The following is a 21388-nucleotide window of genomic DNA, read 5'->3' as shown; positions in this document are numbered from 1 at the left end:
ACGACCGGCATTGAAAGAACTGTTAAAGGACAGGAAATCGAGCTGTTGGCTTTTTGTTATCCACCAGTAGAGCCAATTTTCAGTTGTAATGAGTGGAGCTATAAAACGTGAAAAGCTACTGGTACTCCTGCTGGGTGCTAATAAACGGCTTTAGAATAAGAAGTAGACATGTTAAGATAAATCCTTTTTAGTATATGTGTTCAAATTATAAGCTTGTTGTTTGACATGACTGTTGCGACCTGGCAAGACATGGAAACGCGACTCCCTGGAAACTCAAGCAATGTGATGACTGTAAAACAAATACATGCTTGGCCAACCTTACGTTACCTGCTCCAACAGGAAGGCCTCACACCCGCTGAAGACAGACCGGGAACAATTATAGGCTGAGCTGTTATATCATCTTCCAGATCTGTTGAAAGGTGCGCTGCCACTTGTGTGTGTATGTGTGTGACTTGTGATGAAAGTTTCCCTGGCTCGACTTACAGCTCAGTACAACAAAATAGAACATGATCAATGATCAGACAAATGATCAAGATTGTAGGACCACAATACTTCAGTCACATGGCAAGTGAGGTGCTTTTTTTTTTTAGAGAGATAGAAAGACAAAGAAAAGTGTGTGCATTGTGTGAAATATATTCTTAAATGTGGCGGGTCATATCAACAAATACATATGTCATTTCTTTGCTTTCCAACTGCTAAGAGGTCTAAAGAGTTAATAGCATTGGTAAATTAGCTTTAGTCTGTATTGTGTGGTGAGGTGAGATGATCAGGAGTTCTACACAGATGTAGAAATCGGTCTACATTAAAGATAATTTCTATAATTTGGCAAGTTATTCTGAGCATGACATGAACTAGCCTACTTTATTTTTGTGTTCCAGCTGCATGTGGCCAAAGGTTTTATGCCTTTGAAGAAGTAAATAGTTTAATAAAAAGCCACTGTGATCATTAAGTTGTTAAACAAATGGTGAACGGTGTCATCGTACCGTTAAAACTGCAATTATTTTATTTAAATTTCAGGTCAGTTGTGTGTTGTTAAAGAAAGTATAAATAAATATGAACTTAATAATGTATTAATACTGTGTTGCACTAAAGCAAAGACAGAGGTTTAAAGTTCTAGCTATTTATATATTGTAATCCTATTATTTACTGGTGCGGCCCACTTGAGAGCACTTTGTATGTGGCCTCTGAAGTAAAATTACTTGTACGCCCATGTACCTTGAGGTAAACTTCAGCTGTCATTGCCTCATTCTATACAGCTGTACATTCGTCCACTCTTTTGAGAAAACTGTGATGACTGAGATACACGCTGATGTTGGACAAAGGAGCCTGGGCTCACGGTGTCTGTTTGAGTTCATCCTGAAAGAGTTGACGGGTTCAGGAGTTCAGGGTTTTGTGCGACGGCGTTGTGCTCTGGTTCACAGTGATGCTGTGAGTCATTTGCATCCTAAATGCTTTCTCTGGTCTCCACAGTGTGACTAATTCTTTCACAGATGTCTTAAGACCCCGTGGAATCGAATAAAATATCTTAATGCATCATAATAAACCATTGCTGAACTAAAACTTTGGAAATGTAGCTTTTTTTTAGTTTTACCGTTTTCTAATTCGCGTCTCCATGCGCTCAGGGCTGACCGCGACGAGCGAGAGTAAACGGCAACGTTGGAGAAACGGAGGGCTGTGATAAAACATTGAAATGAAAGCTGATGGTGAGAGAGGTGTGGGAAGTGTAATGAGGAATATTGGATCACACTGGCCCTAAATTTAGCCCCGAGTAGTGTTTCAACAGCAAAGCGTGAGCGAGGGAAAGAAAGGAATAAGAGCACGGTGCAGTGAAGGAAGGGGGCAAAGGAGTTCAGGTGATTAGTGCCGGCTCGGGTTACATCAGCGCAGAGGGAAAACAGGAAAGAGGTAAAGTAGGGACAGCGTGGGGTCTTTAGATTTCCGACATGGCAAACCCCGAGGTGCACTTTCCCTCAGCTGAGCCTGGCTGGCTCAGTCAGATTGTTGGATAGCTTTTACACTTATCATTTCAAAGATGACTAAAGATGTCTCTCTGTAGAAAATTAAATTGAAAAAACACAGTAACACTGATGCAAATGTAAATCACATGTGCAATAAATGCACTAAAGTGCAATAAAGTCAGCCTGTGGTATCAATGCGTCAGACTGCTGTAGTGATGTGGAGTTTAACGCCACAGCCTATATGAGGATTGATACTGATTATTTAACCTCATGGCTCCTCCCAACGGGATTACATTGGTACCTCGTGTTATCCAGAGACCTGCCCGCTGGCCTAATTGGTGTCCCTAACCTGGAGACTGGTAGCAGCAAAACACAATCATGAGGCCTTATTCCAAATTCGAATGCTTTGCCAGTAATTTTTCTTTCACTAATTGAATTGATGGTTGTTGCGCGACCACGAAGCATCTCATTGAAGCCGTCCTAGGAAGTCATAAAAGAAGAGAAACAGTTGGTGTCACACACAGATGTGTCTGTCTATGTTCATCAATCAATCAACCCGTCTGTCCGTAAACCTGCTCAGAAGCTGCTGAAAGGTGAGCTCACTCATATTCAACATGTCAACACCACACATGACTTATTCCTGGACTGCTGTTCTCTGCTGCCGATTGAACAATGAGTATTTATGGTGAGCTGAACTTATACAGTGTGTCAGATATATATGTTTTAAAAATATATATATATTTAATAATATAATCTGTTTGCCCTGTGATGGACAAATGAACATGCAAACTCCACACAGAAAGGCCCTTTGAGCTATCAATATAAAACACAATCTTCATCCGACGATATCAATTGGTAGACGATGTGTCGGCTTTATGATGATCGACATGTGTGAGAACAGGACAAAGCAAAGAAAAGAGGGCATCCTGCAGCGAATGTGTGCTGGTGAGCGAGCGAGGGAATTAATCTCTTCCCCAGATGTCCCTGGCAGTTTTCATGGACTCTGTCCAGAGGCGATAAATCTAGAGGCAGAGCCCATGTTTCCGCTTCCATTAGAGCTGTTTGGGTCAACACGTGGTCCGGCTATTTTTACCCCGGGCCCTTCTCTGGCACGCTGCCAAAAGAATACTACCACACTCTCTCTGGCTCAGGAATTACCTGATGAATGAATTCTCTTCCCCTTTTCGACGAGACCAAATTCTGTCGCACTGATTGATTGACAGCTCTATGGGGAGTACCAGGAACACCAAGGAGCGTCCGGCAGACGGGAGGCCACACGACTGCTGACGGAGAGACAGATCAAAAAGCATGGCGACCACCACCACGGGAGGTCACGGCACGGGCACGGCCGCCGCAGCCACGGCCAGAACGGGTTCCACGGTCGCCACGGGCATCCGCACGGCCACCACAGCCGGCACAGGGCCAGGCAACAGGCCGACATGGAGACGGAGGCCGCGGAGGAGGAGCCGGCTGAAACCGAGCTCACGTCTTCGATGAAGAAGAAGCGCTCCTACTCCAAGTGTCGAGGTGAGGACAGGAAGTAAACACAGGCTGGATGCTTTGGGTGGCGTGACGTGTGGTCCCGGTGTCGAAGGCAACTGCAACTTGGATCATTCCTTGAAAAATCAACAGAAATCAACGCTACACTTAAGAAACATTCAATGTTTGAAGACTGTTATCAATGCAATTGTCACCAAAAACAGTCGGAGCAGAGTTGTATGTAATTATCTGTGTGAGCTCCAGCTCAGGTGCAATATCATTTAAAAAAAAAAACTCCAGAACTTGGAGCCCAATATCTTTACACTGAAGTTGACATAAAAAAACCCCAAGGATATTGAAATGTGTTTATATCATTCTAGGAGTATTATTTTAATGATTGGCCTCCCAAACCTTTATACCTGGAGCCGTTGTTTCAGATCCACGTCTCTCACAGCTCCTGGACGTGGTGTGTTTGGTTTGATCAGATTGCATAGCTCGGGTGCAGCGGTTCCTCGTGACCCGGCTCGGTGAGGACTGGATCTTCTTGGTCCTGCTGGGCATCACGATGGCTCTGGTCAGCTGGACCATGGACTACGCCAGTGCAAAGAGCCTGCAAGGTAATGCAACTTCTTTTGAATTTTCTGCTGCTTTTCTTTCGGTCTGTTTTCTCTCTTTACCTTTCATCCCTTGTTTCCCCCCCTTTTCCTTCCTGTAATTCCTCCATTTCCAGCCTATAAATGGATTTACAGGGAGCTGAAGGGGAACATCCCCCTGCAGTACCTGGCCTGGGTTTCCTATCCTCTGGTCTTCATCCTTTTCTCCTCTGTCTTCTGTCACCTGGTTTCTCCTCAAGCTATTGGTCTGTACCAATGCGCCTTGGTCTGGTTGCAATGTTGGAATGTTTATGGATATTCATTGGAGTTTAAAGGGTTATTTTAAATGCAACCAATTGTGTGTGTTTACTTGTGTTTACCAGTAGTTGTTCCTTCTGTCCCAGGTTCTGGCATCCCAGAGTTAAAGACCATCCTGAGAGGTGTGGTGCTGAAGGAGTATTTGACACTCAAGGCTTTTGTGGCAAAAGTCATCGGCCTGACCGCAGCTCTCGGCAGCGGCATGCCTGTGGGTAAAGAGGTGGGTGAAACCGGGACAGAAAATACAAATATTTGCTCTCTTTGCCTTTTATTTAGCCGCTTCGGTATCTGCTGTTTCATGACGTTTTGCAGTCGTTCTCTGCTCTGCACTCAGGGCCCGTTTGTTCACATCGCCAGCATCTGTGCAGCCGTTCTCAGCAGGTTCATGTCTTTCTTCTCAGGAGTTTATCAGGTAAGCTGAAGTCGGGAAACACTTGAGTTTCTAAATCGAAGGCTATACTGTGTGAGACATTCCTCATCTATATGTCGTGTTTTTTGTTTTTTTCTTCCGTTGTTTGAATGCTGCTCCCTCCTCCTCTCTGCATCAGTAGAATTCATACTGTTACAGGGACATCCTGACAGTGGGCTGTGCTGTTGGGGTGGGCTGCTGCTTTGGGACTCCTCTTGGAGGTATGCAGCCTTTTCTATTCTCACCCATCTTCTACTGAATTCATTCAGTCTATCACTCATGAGTTGTTAAGGACATAGTTTTGGTCTATCTTTAATTTCAGAAGGTTAAAACGGTCGCCAGACCACCAAGCAAATTGTAAAAATGTTAAAGAAAATGCATTTCGCAAGAGCAGACAGAGATATCAGTGATACTGCCATGAATGCAAGTGACCGCATTGCTTTAATCTCGCTATAAAGCCATAATGTCAGGTTGAGTTTGTAAATACATGCTTAATGCAACAGCTATTGGATTTTGTTTTTATATTCCACTGTATTTTGTACAATTAATATTGCCTTTATGTTGAAATTATTGAATTTAACCAGTAGTAATTGTTTGGTTGTGTGAAAATATAGACAATTTTACCAAGTACACACAGCACCACAACAGAGAAAAAAAAACTTTAAATTCAAAGATTATTATCGCAGTTTTTTTCCCGGGTTGTATGTGGGCCCTGAATTAAAATGTGTTTGACATCCTGGTGCTAGACCTCAAGTATTGCAGTAATTCAAGTGTAAATAAATCAGTTTCTGTGGGTGAGGTTCAGTTGACACTAATGCCGTCTTGAGGAAGAATGTTGTCTCAACGTTCGTCTGAAAAACACTCGGCTCCATCCTCCAGGGGCTTCGGTTCAGAGTTTCAATCACTGTGGATAGATGGGAAGTTGACTGGAAGGACAAAGTGTTTGAGGAAAAGGTCACAAGCAGAAGCGATCAGCTGCAGGTCGCCAAGCAAAAAAAACATTTGAGCCAGAACGCACCGATACATCTCGGAAACGGACTACAGCCGTGCAGGGAATGGACTGGAAGGGTCACATTGATCGGGCCAAAGCACTGAAACAGAGGCAGTGTGAGAAGAGAAGAAAAAAAAAACACCTTTTCTCATTGATCCAAGCTGCACAAAGAAGCCGAGTGTGTTTTCCGGCAGTACTTTCTATCCATCCATAGAGATGAAACATCTGACTGATAAGAGTTGTGATTCACCTGAACCTTGCAGAAAATCTTTGGACTGTTGTCAAATGGACCATGGAGGCTTCATGAAGCTTCAGAAGCTCCACTGACTGACCCCAGTGTCACGGAGACGCATGCAAATAAAGATCTTATGATCAGAAATAATTTCAGATTTTATGAAATATTGTGATATTTTGAGACAGATTTGTTTAATTATAACTGTGATCTATATCACGTCAGAGTACAAATGAAATTTGTAAAATTGTGAAAGTTAATTGTTTTAATCAAGAAAAACATCTGCACTTGCATGAAGGATTAAGATTTAGTTTAGATTTAATCTTTGCCGAGTTGATTTCACCTCCAGTGAGCTATTTTATCTTAAAATATTTCAGTGTAAACATTTTGTGCAGTTCTGCTAACAGATTCTCCTGTTGGTACCCCCTCCACGCTCTTTCTTATTGGTTGTCTCACCCACTTCTCTCCCTCCTTCAGGGGTGCTCTTCAGTATTGAGGTCACCTCAACCTACTTTGCTGTGAGAAACTACTGGAGAGGATACTTCGCCGCCACTTTTAGTGCCTTCATATTCAGAGTTTTGTCCGTGTTCAACAAAGACGCAGGTACAAGCAGGGCAGGAACTGTAGTATTCTGCATGTACGTTACAATTGTGTGAGTTTCTGTTCCTGTGACATCAGCTGGAGGGCGCTCTCACACTGCCCTCTTCCTCCAGGTAAAGCTTCATGTTTTCATGTTTCACTACAGTCTGACCATGAATTGTTCCACTAGATGGTGTCGTCCTCCAAATTAGAGTTGATGGGAAAACGTTTAGGTTTTATTTAATGTATGCATCTTTCTTTCATTCTGTTTGGATTGCTGTGAAATATTCTTTTTTTTTTTTTTTATTCATTTGATCAGATTTTTCTTCTTGTAAAGCACAAGGTACATTTGTTTTAGAAAAAAAATCCCTTTTGCCTTTACGCTTTTTGAATGCACAGTTAGTAAAGAAACAAGGACATTTGTTGTGGACAGATAAAGTAAATATTTCGGCTCTTTTAACTCAGATCTTAAACCTTGTCATTTGAATACAACAACAGTAAATCATATATTGTGCCCCTGCAGTGATTATTTGCTCAATAGAATAATAATAATATTGTTTTTGACCATTCAGAACCCAAACAACGAATCCATCATTTAAGGAAATACTCAACAGATTAATATAACATAGGAATATTTTTACCTGTTTTTAATCTGTAGTTGTTTCTTTCTTTTTTACAAACTTAAAAATCTCATAGTAAGTGACTAAAGGAAAATCAAATCAGGTTACTTTCAAAATATTATGAGAGTGTAAAATTCAACACGGTGTCTTTTCTGTGTCTTCCAGTCACCATCACAGCTCTGTTCAGGACAAACTTTCGCATGGACTTTCCGTTCGACCTCCAGGAGCTGCCGGCCTTCGCCATCATTGGGTGAGCAGCTTTCTATCCGATTGCACGCTGATTTTATGAGAATGTATGACATGCTTTGGTTCTTCGTCATGTCCCTGTGTAGGCCATTTCCATTCCACTTTCATTGCTCATGTTAATATGATCGAAAACACATCCGATGTGTCCTGTGCAGGATCTCCTGTGGGTTTCTGGGGGCGTTCTTCGTCTATCTCAACCGACAGGTGGTTCTCTTCATGAGGCGACGCAATGCCATGACCCGCTTCCTACTTAAACAGTGAGTCTCTGCGTGCTACAGCTTTAAAACTCGTCTCCAATTGCATTATTTAGTGATTTCCTTAATGCCTTGCGACGCTTCAGGAGCTTCTCTATACATGGAGGGCGACGCAAGAGTTGTTTTTGGGCGTCTGACTCGTCCTGTTCTCTACTCTCTCTCCCAGCCGGCTGGTTTTTCCTGCTGTGGTAACGCTGGTCATCGCCACCCTGACCTTCCCACCGGGATTCGGGCAGTTCATGGCCGGAGAGGTCAGAGTTTTCTTCCTGTCCGTCTATCTCGACTCACAGTGTCTCAACACAGCAGAATGATGTGCATGGAAATCAACTTTTATCTGTGTGTGCTGACAGATACAGACGATTTACGTCTTTTCAAAAATGAGTAATAACCTCATTATTTGGATAAATCCACAGACTTTTTTGATCTTCTAGTTTTTCAATTGGTGTGAGATGTCATCTAATATCATTTTTGCACTGAAACTGTCCTATTAAGCCAATCTCTATTACTCAATAGGTGGCTCAATAGCTCTGCAGTGGAATTAGAACTTTTCTCCATTATCGGAGGGTTTTCATTGCGGTCGGTTCAACAGCATCTCTACAGGGTGGATTTAGATACGATGATCAGGGTGTGTCTGCTGTGTTTTAGAAAACCTCAGGCTGGAATTACTTTTGTCACTTCGATAAATATCGCTTTCATATCTTGAAATGTAGTTTACGGTGTGGCGTAATGCTTTAGAAAACTGTGAAATTAAACGCCAGCACTAAGATTCAGAGCCGAGCTGCCACACAGCAAAGGCTCGTCACTGAAGCTGTTGTGCTCCATCTTTTTAATTTATATTTTGAAACAATATCCTTCTTGCCAATTAACTTTTTAACCAAACACCACATAACTTGACACTTTTGCCGCTGAGAGTATGTAAATCCTAAAAGAGAGCAATTTAACAAAACATAATAATATTTCAGCATAGTACCTGCCTGTTGCCTTTAATTGATGTATTGGAATTAAGAAACTGTCAAATCGACGCTAGCCTCCAGCACAGATGAGGAAACAGCTGGAACGTTTGACATATTGGTGCTCAACAGTGAATACAAGTTTGTAAGAAGCTAAAAATGGCTCATGTTTAAACATGTGGAAACATGTTTGCCTGGAGCCAAGTTTCATTCAGACAAAGTGGGTCAGAAGGTTATAAAAAGCAGGATGCCACAGTGTTTTTAATAATTGGATTAACATTCAGGTTATCGGCTGTCTGCCCTGTTGTTAATGTGTGAACTGGAAAAAAAAACACTGTGCATTTATATATAGAATATCTGGTTGATGTGCATCTGTGTCCTCATGTTGGTGGCAGATGTTTCTGCATGAGTGAAAGGAGCGTTTCTTGTCGCCGTCTGCACAAAGGTAGTTTCAAGGTGAAAAGTGTGCTGGCACACGGCTGCCAGCTGATCATGTGCTTCACACACACTTGGAATAGCCCAGTTAGTGCGAACCAGGTGTGTTGCTTTACACGTGCACCCATGCATATGCCAGCCAATAACACCTTCGCCATGCGCTCATTGTGTAAAACGTCTCGCACCTCTTTCGCGGGCGGTTTTAATCACAGCCGCGGAGTGAGACTGGATCTGAGAGCGATCTGGGTCACGATAGGGGACGCGTGCGATTAGTCGACTGGAGGATCAAACGTCCCAAGGGGCAAGTTTTCTTATGAAGGAAAAATAATCCACCTCTCATCTGAGAGGCGTCGGTTCACGGAGAAGTGAGGTGATCTGAATTTAAATCATTTCACTTTAGAAAGACACCAACCTCAGCAGAAAATTGACTCTCTGTGTTTTCCCCCCAGAGAGAGTGTGTATTTATAGCTTTTGAGGGGTGAAATCTTTTGAATCCGACCCGGTGGCTCACTGCGGAGTGACATTAAAAGAAGCAAAAGACGAGATTAAATGCTACAAGGGTTGTGAACCAGACATGAACCCACGACTTCAAAAAGGAAGAGGAAAAGCCAATTACGCCCGGCTCTGCCGAAGCCCTTACGCAGAGCAGCGTCTCATCAGGCAGATCCTCAGCCGCCGCTCTCACGGTGGGATTTCAACCCACAACTTAAGTTGGATCATCCAAAGTAGAAACAAACAATCAAACAAAAATCAGAATGACGCTGGTGTTGTTTTTCCCCTGTGGCGGGGTTATGCAGATGCGGGAGGAAGAACGGCGACTTGTTCCTCCTCGTAAATTCTAGAGGCTCCTATGCAAATTTGGAGCGAAATGGTTGAAGTGAATTAGTCATTGGTGAGTCAGCTGAATGAGTCATTGGCCAAGGCCACCGGTACCCTCTGCTTTCAGCTTTCTGCCTGATTTCCTGCCTCTTTATCCCACTTGACTTTCTTCCTCTCTGATTTCTTTAGTTTTTTTACTCATTTCTCTTCCCTTTCTTTCTCTTACGTTTCCTCCCATCATTAATCTTGTGCCTGTCTTGATTCTTCTTCTATCACTCGACTTTTCTCCCTCTTTTCATTTTCTCTTTGGCTTCAACTCCCCCACATTTCACAACTCCTCCTTTATCCATCGTTTTCTTGCCTCTTTTCTTTCCAGCTCTTCCTCTCTCCACTCGGGCTCCTCCTCAACATCCCGTCTGTTTCATCATCACGTTTATTTCTCTTTAACTTCTCTCTAATAATTCTCCGAAATTCCCCAAAGAAACTTAAAAAAAAAAAAAAAAGCTCCATTGTGCTGCTCACTGGAAGAATTCGTTCAGTTTCTGGTTGTATTTCTGTAACACGACTTGTATTTCCACCTTCTGGAATGTAGTTTGTTGTATAGAGTGACTGATATGCTGCTGACAGAAAGTTGCTGACAGATGTTAAATCCAAAGTCGACGCCTCAAGCTAATTAAGAACAGAATAGAAAGTTAAAATATCAATACCATGGAATCAAAATTCAATAATCAATATGTACAAGGCTTAACCATGACTAACGCAAGCAGAGAAATAATGAAATTGACAGAGAAACACAACGAGCACTATTTAAAAAGAGGTATAGAGTCTTATGGCCACAGGAAGGAAGGATTTCTATACCTCCATTCTGAGTGTGAAACTACGGTGCTCCAAAAGGTTCACCATAAGGGAAACATATTAGAAAAGGGAGCAGTGAGTTTTAGCAGATACTGAGGAATCCTCTGCTAAAATAAATAAGTTGGGGATGCTTCTTGGCGACCAATCTGTTCCTCAAAGTGAAAGGATCCTAATAAAGTCGACACACAGTATTATATCGTTCTCGCCTAAATTCCATCTCTAATTCCTCAATGCTCAATGTCGCGTGTGAGAGTCTATTATAAAAATAGTTTTCTTCTTTTTCTTTTATGAATATAAAACTACATGTTCATAAACCTGGTTGACAAGCAGTTTTTAAGTGTTTCACCCCCACACACTTCTCCAGCCACCATACTAATTAAATCTGGTCTTATTTAAACTGCCTGAGCAGTCAAGCTGTCTTAGTGCAAGCCTGCAGATTTCATGTTTTGCAGTTTGTTTTTTTTTCTTTCACTGCCAGACCTGTAACATATTAATATTTATGTGTCTCCCTATTCTATTTATACCTCCCGGCTCTCTCCAGCTGATGCCCAGAGAGTGCATCAGCTCGCTGTTTGACAACTTCACGTGGACAAAGATATCAGCTTCTCCTCCTCCTGTTGGTCTGGGCCGCTCGGCCGCCTGGCTGCACCCCGATGTCAGCGTCTTCATCATCCTGCTGCTCTTCCTGCTCATGAAGGTGTGTGTGCGTGTGTGCGTGCGTGCGTGCGTGCGTGCGTGCGTGCGTGCGTGCGTGCGTGCGTGCGTGCGTGCGTGTGACGTCAGTATTTTCGTCATCATCCTCTTCACCGAGGACATTTGTTGCAGGTCACTCTTGTTGTGTGTTGGTGATGGGGACATCTGTGTGTGTGTGTGTGTGTGTGTGTGTGTGTGTGTGTGTGTGTGTGTGTGTGTGTGTGTGTGTGTGTGTGTGTGTGTGTGTGTGTGTTCCCTTCTCTTCCTGTCCAAGGTCGACAGTGCTGGCGAGCTGCCAGCAGTCCAAGCTTTCTTACGCTTTCTTTAAAACACGCACACACTTGGTATTATTTGTTCCCCCCCCCCCCCCCCCACTTACTCACAGAATGCATCCTCTCGCCACTCACGACTATCATTGCTAAGATTATATGCTGACGTTAACCTGTGACCTCGTCCATTTATCCAGTCAGCATTAAGAACAGGTCAAAGCTTGTGCGGATCCACCCAATCTTCTTCAAATGTGTTCCCTCGTCTGTTTGATTATGTAGATATTATGAGACCAGTGGTGTTTATGAAGCAAGATTAGGTGCAAGGGCGACTGTAAATCAGAAAACTGCTTCATGAATCTCTTTATAAAACAATATAAATCATTCCGCAGGCTGCTTACAGGTGGACACTCGTGTCAGTGTTATGTCTCCACGAAGCAAATACACTTCACCATTTAAAGTCGAAGAGCAAATTTGAACTGATTAAATTGAGAAGCAGTTTGGAGCAGTTATAAAGGTGTGTTTAGACATAAGGAACAATCCTGAAAATCTCAAATCTGCCATCACAATCAGCTGTTTTAGGTTGAATCTCTGTGATGTGAACTTTTTCTCAAAGCATGGTGAGCAAATGATAACAAATACACGGTGTCATGAGAGCCTGTTCAAAGATCTTAAGGTTTATTGTCTGAGGCCAAAGTGCAGGTTAAGCAGTGGCTTCATTAACATGCAGACAGTGTCCAAGTAGAGGACAGAAGTCGAATAGAATGAGACCACAGATGAAGAGAAATGACTCAATAAATCTAAACGGGAAAAAAACAGAGTTTTGACACCATTTTGTCATAAACCTTGGCTTTGAATAGCAGAGTCACACAGATCTGCAATTATCGCACATTATCACATGTCCAGTCAGCAAAGTTCGACATCTGAACAAGGATCTGATCGCATCTGAAAATGAGTCTGGTGATTGAACCACAGCAGAGGAAGCTGAAACGTTGGCCCACAATCCGATGACCAAATAGTCTCCTGTTTGTGATACATAGTTGGTTTCACAGGTTAATGGAGGAGGAAAGTCATTTTTACCACTTTTGAGCTTAATGTCAACACGGTTGACTAGTTGGTTAATTGGCTGGTTAGTTGCCTGCCTGGCTGGTTGGTTGGTTGGTTGGTTGGTAGAATAACAGAATAATTACAAAACTTGTGAACTGATTTCTATCAAAAAGAAATAAAAATGTCAGTCTAACAGATGATCGGACAAGGACGAAGTGACTTGGTTTCGGTGAGATCCGGATTATATTATCGCCAGGCGGAGCTACAGTATTTGCTCCCCGAGGGCCTTCTTGTTTGGAGACGGTGCAGTCAGACATACAACGCTTTCTCGAGCACCAAGCTGTTGCTGCCTCCAGTTTTCTGAAAATCTGTTGCTTCACAACGAGTGTGAAAATTCATTACTCCCTCATTAAAAATACCCCAAAAAGCCACACAGCAGTCGCATGCCAATGTGATTAAACTGTTCATTTGTTGTGCAGAAAAACGAAGTTGTTGCAGATTTCCTGCTGTAGGCGGAGTGCATCTCATAATGGATTATTTAAATAAAATCTGAATATTTTAAATTAGTCACATAATTGATTACATTTTGAACCACCATGATTTCATTCACACTTGGTCTAGTTTCCAAATTTGCCAAATAACTCAACCAAATGCTCTCATTTCTTGTGGAACATCCACACAATTTGTTGTTTTTTCTTTTTTTTTTGGAGTGCCCTTTATCTGTGCAGCATTTCTGCCTTATTTGAATTTATACACTGCATAAAAGCAGACTAATCTAGTGAAGAGGATATTACAACCTGTCACTCAGCATCACACACTGCACTGGTTTAGTCGCGGCGACGCACAGTTGAGCAGAGCGGCTCCCCGCAGTGAAAACTTAATTCAGCCAAAACTGAGAGCAGCTGGTTGGTAAAACTCGTCTCACAGCACACTCGTTTTTTTTTTTAGTTGGTTTTTTTTTTTCTTCCACTGATTTGCTGTCACATTCTGCTGCCGTCAGACTTTCTCCATCAAAGTCACACACCCTCCGGTTCTGCTGCTCTCAGAGGTGTTTATGCTTTGTGGTTTTATTTTTCCCTCCTCAGCACCTTTGTCATACCTGGTCACACTCCCCTCTTTTGATCTGCATCAACCAGTCAGTCTGAGTATGAAAACACTGGGGATTCACTCTGTAAACAAAACTTTTTGATTAATAGAACCTTTTTTTTCTTCTCTTAAAAGAGACAAAACATCTCAAACATTATATATTTGATAAATGGTTTTACCGTGTAACGCTGCCGTACCTGAAGTGACAACAAGCCATGTTGGAAGTCAACGACCGTCGTACTGATGTTCAGTCGCTGTCTTGCTGGAAGTCGGCAGCCTAAATGTCAAAAGTTAGACACACTGTCATGTGGGGAAAATCATTCTGCAAATCATGACTGTCATGCTGGAAGTCAGCAGGAGTTATCACAATCCGAGATATTTCATTAATCCCTGGGGGAAATTCTATTTGCCAGAATTCAGTGACTTTCCTGCTGGTAGTCGGCGGCCTTAATGGCAGAAGTGAGCAGAAGTTCGCAACTGTTATCAAGGAAGTTTAATGACTGTCGTGCTGTAAGTTAGTGGAATTCATAACTGTTATGTAAGAAATTGTCCAACGTCAGACTACGAGTCATGACTTATATGGGAAATCATCATCATTTGTCCCTGAATTTATGCTGGACTTTTGGGACTGTCATGACATTGATGCCGGAAGTCGGCGACCTTCATGTCTCAAGCCAACGTCTGTCATAAATGCCAGAAGTCAGTGATCGTCATCCTCCAAGTCATGACCGTCATGATGAAAGGTCTTCCAATGTTTCTGTTTTATTTTCTTAATTATAATACCTTGGCTTAAGAGGGCTTTAATAAAATGCTAAGGACAACAAAGCAACGTCTGATAGTGGATGATTCGTGTATGTGACAGTAGACATGCATTACATTGTTGTTTTACATGCGTTTTGTGGTTCATGAGACCATACGACGTATGGTATTGATCGCCTGTAGCTCTGTGGGTGTAAAAAAAACGGCAGGATGGTAGGAGAGTTAATCTTTGGACCACAGCTTTTGACACGTTTCTACTCGCTCTCCATATGTCTCTGTCACTGCAGTGTAAATTCCCCTCTCTGGATTTGTGACACAAGAGCTGCTTAGTTTGAGGCTTGCTTTTGTGAGTTGTTTGAGGATTCAAAGAGCGAAGAAGACGGATTGCAGTGCTCTCTGTCATCGGGATGGGGGGGGGGGGGGGGGGGGGGGGGCTCCCCCTGTGAGAGACGTGCTAATAAGTTCTTATCTTGTTCCACAATAATTAAGTCCTCAAATCATGATGACAAACCGTGTGTACACTCCTAATCTGGACTGGAAAAATGGTAATGCAGTGCTTCTCCGCGAGTCCTTTCAAATAACAATGAGGGGGGCCCAGCATGTGGCGTCTGTGCAGAGATTCTGGACACACACACACACACACACACACACACACACACACACACTCTCGCCAAAAATCCCGAGCTCGTCTGAAGGTAATCATTATAGTTGATGAGCTCTGCAGCTGAGAACAAAGCGTATCATTAGAGGAGCTATTTTGAAGTTACATTCTGATGAATGCAGAACGTGTTTGGACACAAACAGTTTAAGTGATAGCTGAAGGGTGACTTTAGTTTTCGTGCACTCAGTTCTACGTTGTGGCACATTCAGCCTCGTACAGGGGGGGGGAGGAGCTGCTGATTAAGTGCCTTGCTCAAGGACAGCCAAGGGTGATTGGATCCCCTCCTTTCACCACACACACGAAACATATTGTTCTCCTGTAACTCACGTTGTGTCTAATAATGGGAGGATTTCTGTTTTCTTGTACTATAATGCAGACATGACGAGGGCTCAAAGGGCACAGGGACGGTACATCACTCCTGTTGCTATGCGACGCAGTGTCATGGCAGCCATCTAATTAGTATTAGGTGTGTAACCTGCAGCAACGAAGGGTTTTTTTTTATGAGAAATGAAAATGGGAAAAAAAAAAAAATCAAGGTTATACTTTTCATCTCAGCTGACAGTGACAGTGATAATTGACATTCAGAATTAAAATTTGGAATATACAAACGGCACAAAAAATTCACAAAAGAAAGTCACTGAGTGTCTGTGTTCCAGTGGCCTGCACCAGCATCCGGTTTTCCTTTTTTCCATTTTTCAGTTTTTCTGCACAGATTGCACTGTGTTGTCTACAATGTAAAGTTTGCTGGCAGTTTTTGTGATCCAAGTATTCAGTCCAAACGCAAAACATTAATCTATTCTAAAGACATTTTGCTAGTAATCAGGGTGGCTTTGATTTAATTTGAACGCCTTACCACAGCACATTTTCTTTGCTTTGTAATTCAGGCTCTGTCACGTAATTTGTACAAAACCAATTTGCAGCATTGGCAGCTAGTTTAGGCCTGTGTCAGCCATTTTGATGTTTTGGTTGTGTATTATCCGATTTTCAAAGTTGTTAATGTATTGTCTGGCATGTTGCTGCTGTTTATTCATTTGCATAAAGGGAATTTATGCATTTTTGTTCCGCTCTGCTTCTGCACAAGATACTTTTGTAACATTTGTAGACTATTCATGCACTGCGTTGGTTGCGTGGTAACCTGCCATGACAATATAGGCATTTAGCAGTTTTACACAGTGTACACAAATTGACGATCTGTTTACATACTGCAAAAAGGCCATGTTGTCACAAACCTCGAGATAAACAAAAGTACTCATTGAGACTTAACTGTGGCCTACGAGTTTTTAAAGGTGGATCTCATCACCGATTAAAGTGTGAGAAAATACAATATAAGCTTCATTCGCAGTGTTACGTCTTTCCTCTTCTTCCTGCAGTTCTGGATGTCTGCAGTCGCCACCACAATGCCAATACCATCCGGAGCCTTCATGCCGGTCTTCATACTGGGTAAGCAAACAACTCAAACCTTAATTTCAGATGATCCTGTGAGAAGGATGATCATTTAGCCAATTGTAATGAGGTCCTAACTCGATCATCAAGTGGTGTTTGTTTAATTACTGAAAGAAACACTGGTGACGGGTGACTACAGGAGTTGAGAAGACTCAACTTAGAAAGAATTAAAGCAGACATACAGTAAACATGGTCCAAACCCCCCCCCAAACGAAGAAACAGAAGTGCACTGGAGGCTAAATGAAGGAGGTACTGAGGCAGAAATGGGACCAGCAAACACCAAGTTGAACTAAAATAGCCAAGCTCCAGCACCTGAATGTGCATAGAGGGAAACCTGCTTGAAGAGAAAAGCCTTTGTTGTTCTCGCCACAGTGATTTCTCTGCCTGTCTCTGTGTCACTCTCTCTTTCTCTCTCGCTCTACACTCTCTGGCCTCATTATATCCTCTTACTTTTACCCGAGTACTGATTTAACTGTGCAGCAGGAAAGGGAGGAAAGACGTCAAGCTGAGAGAGGAACTGAAGCTTCTTGCCAGGAACATATTGGTTGTAATCATCAAGACATTTTGATGAAATCTAACATGTTTGATGATAATATTAATAACACCTGTTTTATAGTGCATTCTCAAATCTCATCGTGCTACAGGTAGATCAAAATTCAAAACTCTGGAACGTAACGATTTTGAAATCTTTCTTTTAAAGACCTGTTATGCCCATGGATCATCTCAGTGAATTTATGCAGCTGCAGTGCTGGAGGCCTCGTGTCCTGTGGTGGTAAATGAGGTCCCGGGGACTCAGTCACTTCTGATGAGTAGCTTAAGCAGTTCCTCGAGGTACGGAGGAAACCATCTCGACTCGTATTCTGACTGGAACAGGCATCCAAAGGATTAAGTGAAGGACTGGTGTGATATGTGACTGGAACTTCTGGGTATTTTTCCCATCAAATGCCCGCGGGGACTCGACTGCAGGAAGCAAGCAGGTTTAAAGTTGGAACAGAATGGAATGTGTGAATCCTGGTTTTACTTTTGTTGCCAAAGAAGAACCAAGCAGTAACACAAACATCGTGTAGAATTGTTTTTCCCACATATTCAAAACGTATGTTCTTCTCCAACACATCCAGTCGCTGCTTTATATTTCCCCAAGCGTTGAACTTCATTGCTTCATTCGTGGTTATTCAAATCGGCGTGTACGGAATCAGTTTTCATGTGTAACAATGTGCACTTCTTTGCTTGTTTGTGTTTTGTTAAGCACTCATCGCGTGACCTTTACTGCTTCTTCAGTTTAAAATATTCATTGTTCGCAGCTTCAAATGAATACATTCAGTTCTAGATGTTATGCTTGTGCACGAGTTCCTTTTTTGCTATGAAAATGTGGCCTTTGCTCAGTCACACAATGAACAAATCTTTTCTATACAAATCTTCAAAATAGACCAGGAAGCCACAAGAGATTCCTGACAAAACATCAGCACAGGTGCAGATTAAAGTGTTTTGTTTTTGGTTTTTTTTTGTTCTTTCACATTCCCCGACTTAATCAACTGATTATGCTGTGCAGGATATTGAGAATTCAATTCATAGACATAGAAAAGTGAACTACTCCACGTCACCTGAGATCCAGAAACTACACAAACTTCTCCAGACCAACAAGATTATAACCAAGAAGAACTACAATAAATGCATTGAATCAACGTTTTGTCCTTTATTCGCTCTTATATTTTTACACAGTCGTGTGACTTGTGAGCTCCATAGTGACAGTGACACTTCATGGGATGTTTTTACCGGTTTTGACTTTCGGCCTGCTTCTCTTGTCTGCAGGAGCTGCGTTTGGCAGGCTGGTCGGAGAGATCATGGCGACTCTGTTTCCTCACGGGATCGTGTTTGACGGCATCCTCTATCGCATCATCCCTGGAGGGTACGCAGTCATTGGTTAGTCTCTTGTTCCTCCTCTAAGCTATTGTCTCGCACAAGCGTTTCTCACCTTTCCCTCTCTTCGTGTGACGACTAACCCTGAGGACTGGATTAACATGCAGGGACGAAGCTGATTCTACAATTGTATTTGGTCAAATCATCCAGCAATTTCTAAAGTCGAACTGTTAAAGCCGTTTAAATATCCTTCTTTTTCACCCCTTGTCCTCCTCCTCATCCTCCTTATCCTCCACCTTCACTCTCGTCTTTGCGCCATGAGCTTGTCAGGAGTGGTCAAGCCTCCTCGTCCTTCTCTGTTGTCACTTCTCTCGTCCTCCTTCTGTCAACCCCCACTACTTGTCAGTCATAGCCGGAGTTGTCCTCCCCACCTAATCTTCCTCACCTCCCTCCCTCCGTCCACTTCTTTGTCATCCTCTCTCCCTCTCTCTCTCTTCCCCCCCCCACCAGGGCATGTGGCAGTGAAATGTCACTGTGGGTTTCCTCTGCTGTCCTCACCTCAGCCGCTGACCCAGAAACGTGGCATTCCTTCAATCCCCCTCCTCCTCCTGTCACCCTACGAAGCTCCGCTTTCCCTTTTCTACCTTCATCCCTCCGTCTTCACTCATAATCCTTTCCCTTTTCATCTCCCCTCTCTGATCCCCTTTTCTCCCCCAGTGTTCTTTTTCTGACCTTCGAAAGCTGCTCTTCGTTCTTTACGTTACTTTTCCTTCATCTGCGGCTTTTCTTTTATCATTCTCTCACTTCTGCTTTTATTTCTTGTTTGTTAATTTATACATCCCCAGTCACAACATCGAAATGCATTTCATCTTTTCATAATACGAAGACAAAACTCCAAATAATTCAACCAAGCATATGTGAGGTGGGGATATGAAACTTTCTCGACTGAGGGAACTCTAAAAACAGACGTGGAGAACATGAACAAAGTGGAGTTTGGAGAAAATAAGGCTCTCCCAGAGGCCTAAACCCAAAGCAGCAGAACTAAGAAAATGGTCCAAACGAAGTCATTCAGAACAATATTCTATCAAATAGTTAGTTGGCCTGCTTCCAAAAGTCAACAGTGTTATTGTCTTTTTTGTCACTCTGATTTCGCTGTTTCTTTTAATTACTTTCCTTTCCTCCATCTGTTCTGTCGGTTTCTTCTTCCCGTCATTTCTCCGTCCCATTTCCCCGGCAGGGGCGGCGGCGTTGACCGGAGCCGTGACTCACACGGTGTCCACGGCGGTGATCTGCTTTGAGCTGACGGGTCAGATCTCCCACATCCTGCCTATAATGGTGGCTGTGATCCTGGCCAACATGGTGGCCCAGGGCCTGCAGCCCTCCCTGTACGACTCCATCATCCAGGTCAAGAAGCTCCCGTACCTGCCGGAGCTCGGGTTCGGACACATGAGGTTTGTGTCAGTTTTACATGTCGGGGAGGGGGGGGGGGTCAGACCATCCACCCATTCTTCAATACAGCTTTGGGTAAATCAGGTTTACGTTGTTGCATTGTGTTGAAGCCAATACCACGCAGGGTAGACCCAGGACAAGAAAAGAAAGACAAAGTCACTCATCACAGCTACACTCAATTTAAAGTCACTGATTAAAATACAGATTTTTACAGCTTTTCAAAGTGTGAGTTGTTTTTTTTCTCGATGTCTGATTCTGTGTGTTCAAAAAGCCCTTTCACTCCGTTCCCCTGCGTCTGTGTCCCACAGCCAGTACAACATATTTGTGGGGGACATTATGGTGAGGAAAGTGAAGTTCATTTCCTCGCAGTCCACGTACAGAGAGGTCAAACACCTGCTGGACTCGTACTCGCTCAAATCAATCCCGCTGGTCGACTCCAAAGGTAAAAGTCGCAACTTTAATCTGTCGTCAAACAAAATTGGATGGGAAAGGGAGGAGAGGAAAATATGAAACTGAATATGAGTGTTTGATGGTGTGTTTGTGGGAATTTGTCGATTTCAGTCGATTGGAAGCAGACTGAAGACATTTTTTCCTCCCGGTTTCAGACTCGATGATCCTGTTGGGCAGCATCGACAGGGTGGAGCTGCTGGCCCTCTGTGACTGGTGGCTGTCTCCTGAAAGAAGGTTCCTGATGCAGGTGACACAGTCCTGCCTCTTTAACACTGTTTAACACTTATAATTCAATTTCATGAAATTATGTTGAATAAATTATTTTATTTAACTCTCAAATGTATTTTCTGTACAAAGATTTAGCCATACCCCCCCCCCCCCCCCCCAAAAAAAAAAAATAATCGAATTTAATAAGAACAATAGTAATGTATATTAGAAACATTACCTGATAGATTTGCACTGTTGGAGTGAAAGAGCTATTTTGAGATAAGTTACTGTGACATTCTGGCATCCAGGAATGTGGAGCTTTACACATACACATATTTTTATGTGTGCATCCTGATATTAACCAAGCTAACTGTATTAAACAACTCATTTACAATACAGAAGTACCTTTCGGGTAGAATCCTGCAGGTTTCTAAATTACATTTGCATTCATAAAGTTTCGTAGGAACAATTAAAATGTAACATATTTTTTGCTATTGTAGCTATTTTAAACAAGATTTTCTTCCCTTTATTGACATGGATTTGACCTATTTTATGCATCTTAGCTATTTTAGCTATTTAACTTATAGCTGCTGTGGTTTGAGCATTTTTAACTTTATTTTTTTTCCTACTTATTTGCCCATTCTTTACTCCTTTTTTTCTTTTTTCCTTCATTTGTTCCTTCTCTTTACATTTTCAATTTGGAACCCGAGTTCTTTAGTTTGAACTCCGACG

General features: G+C 42.6%; 1 protein-coding gene across 1 annotated transcript in view; it reads left to right on the top strand.

The window, feature by feature from the left end:
• The window catches only part of LOC308144883 (chloride channel protein-like), a gene marked incomplete at its 5' end in the record, with an annotated part of 36086 nt that overhangs the window by 2620 nt on the left and 12078 nt on the right, over window positions 1–21388 (top strand). The window contains 16 exons of the mRNA XM_080516140.1: window positions 3182–3485; window positions 3923–4054; window positions 4168–4296; window positions 4435–4568; window positions 4683–4760; window positions 4900–4978; window positions 6458–6583; window positions 7345–7429; window positions 7581–7682; window positions 7846–7930; window positions 11280–11435; window positions 16621–16690; window positions 18503–18613; window positions 19788–20001; window positions 20308–20441; window positions 20605–20696. Coding sequence (XP_080372266.1) covers window positions 3182–3485; window positions 3923–4054; window positions 4168–4296; window positions 4435–4568; window positions 4683–4760; window positions 4900–4978; window positions 6458–6583; window positions 7345–7429; window positions 7581–7682; window positions 7846–7930; window positions 11280–11435; window positions 16621–16690; window positions 18503–18613; window positions 19788–20001; window positions 20308–20441; window positions 20605–20696 — 2031 coding nt within the window. The remainder of the gene's footprint in view (window positions 1–3181; window positions 3486–3922; window positions 4055–4167; window positions 4297–4434; window positions 4569–4682; window positions 4761–4899; window positions 4979–6457; window positions 6584–7344; window positions 7430–7580; window positions 7683–7845; window positions 7931–11279; window positions 11436–16620; window positions 16691–18502; window positions 18614–19787; window positions 20002–20307; window positions 20442–20604; window positions 20697–21388) is intronic.

This window comes from Blennius ocellaris, assembly GCF_963422515.1.
Source record: "Blennius ocellaris genome assembly, chromosome: 20".
Taxonomy (NCBI): domain Eukaryota; kingdom Metazoa; phylum Chordata; class Actinopteri; order Blenniiformes; family Blenniidae; genus Blennius; species Blennius ocellaris.
The sequence above is the reverse complement of the archived record's forward strand: the minus strand, read 5'-3'. Positions and strand labels throughout refer to the sequence as shown.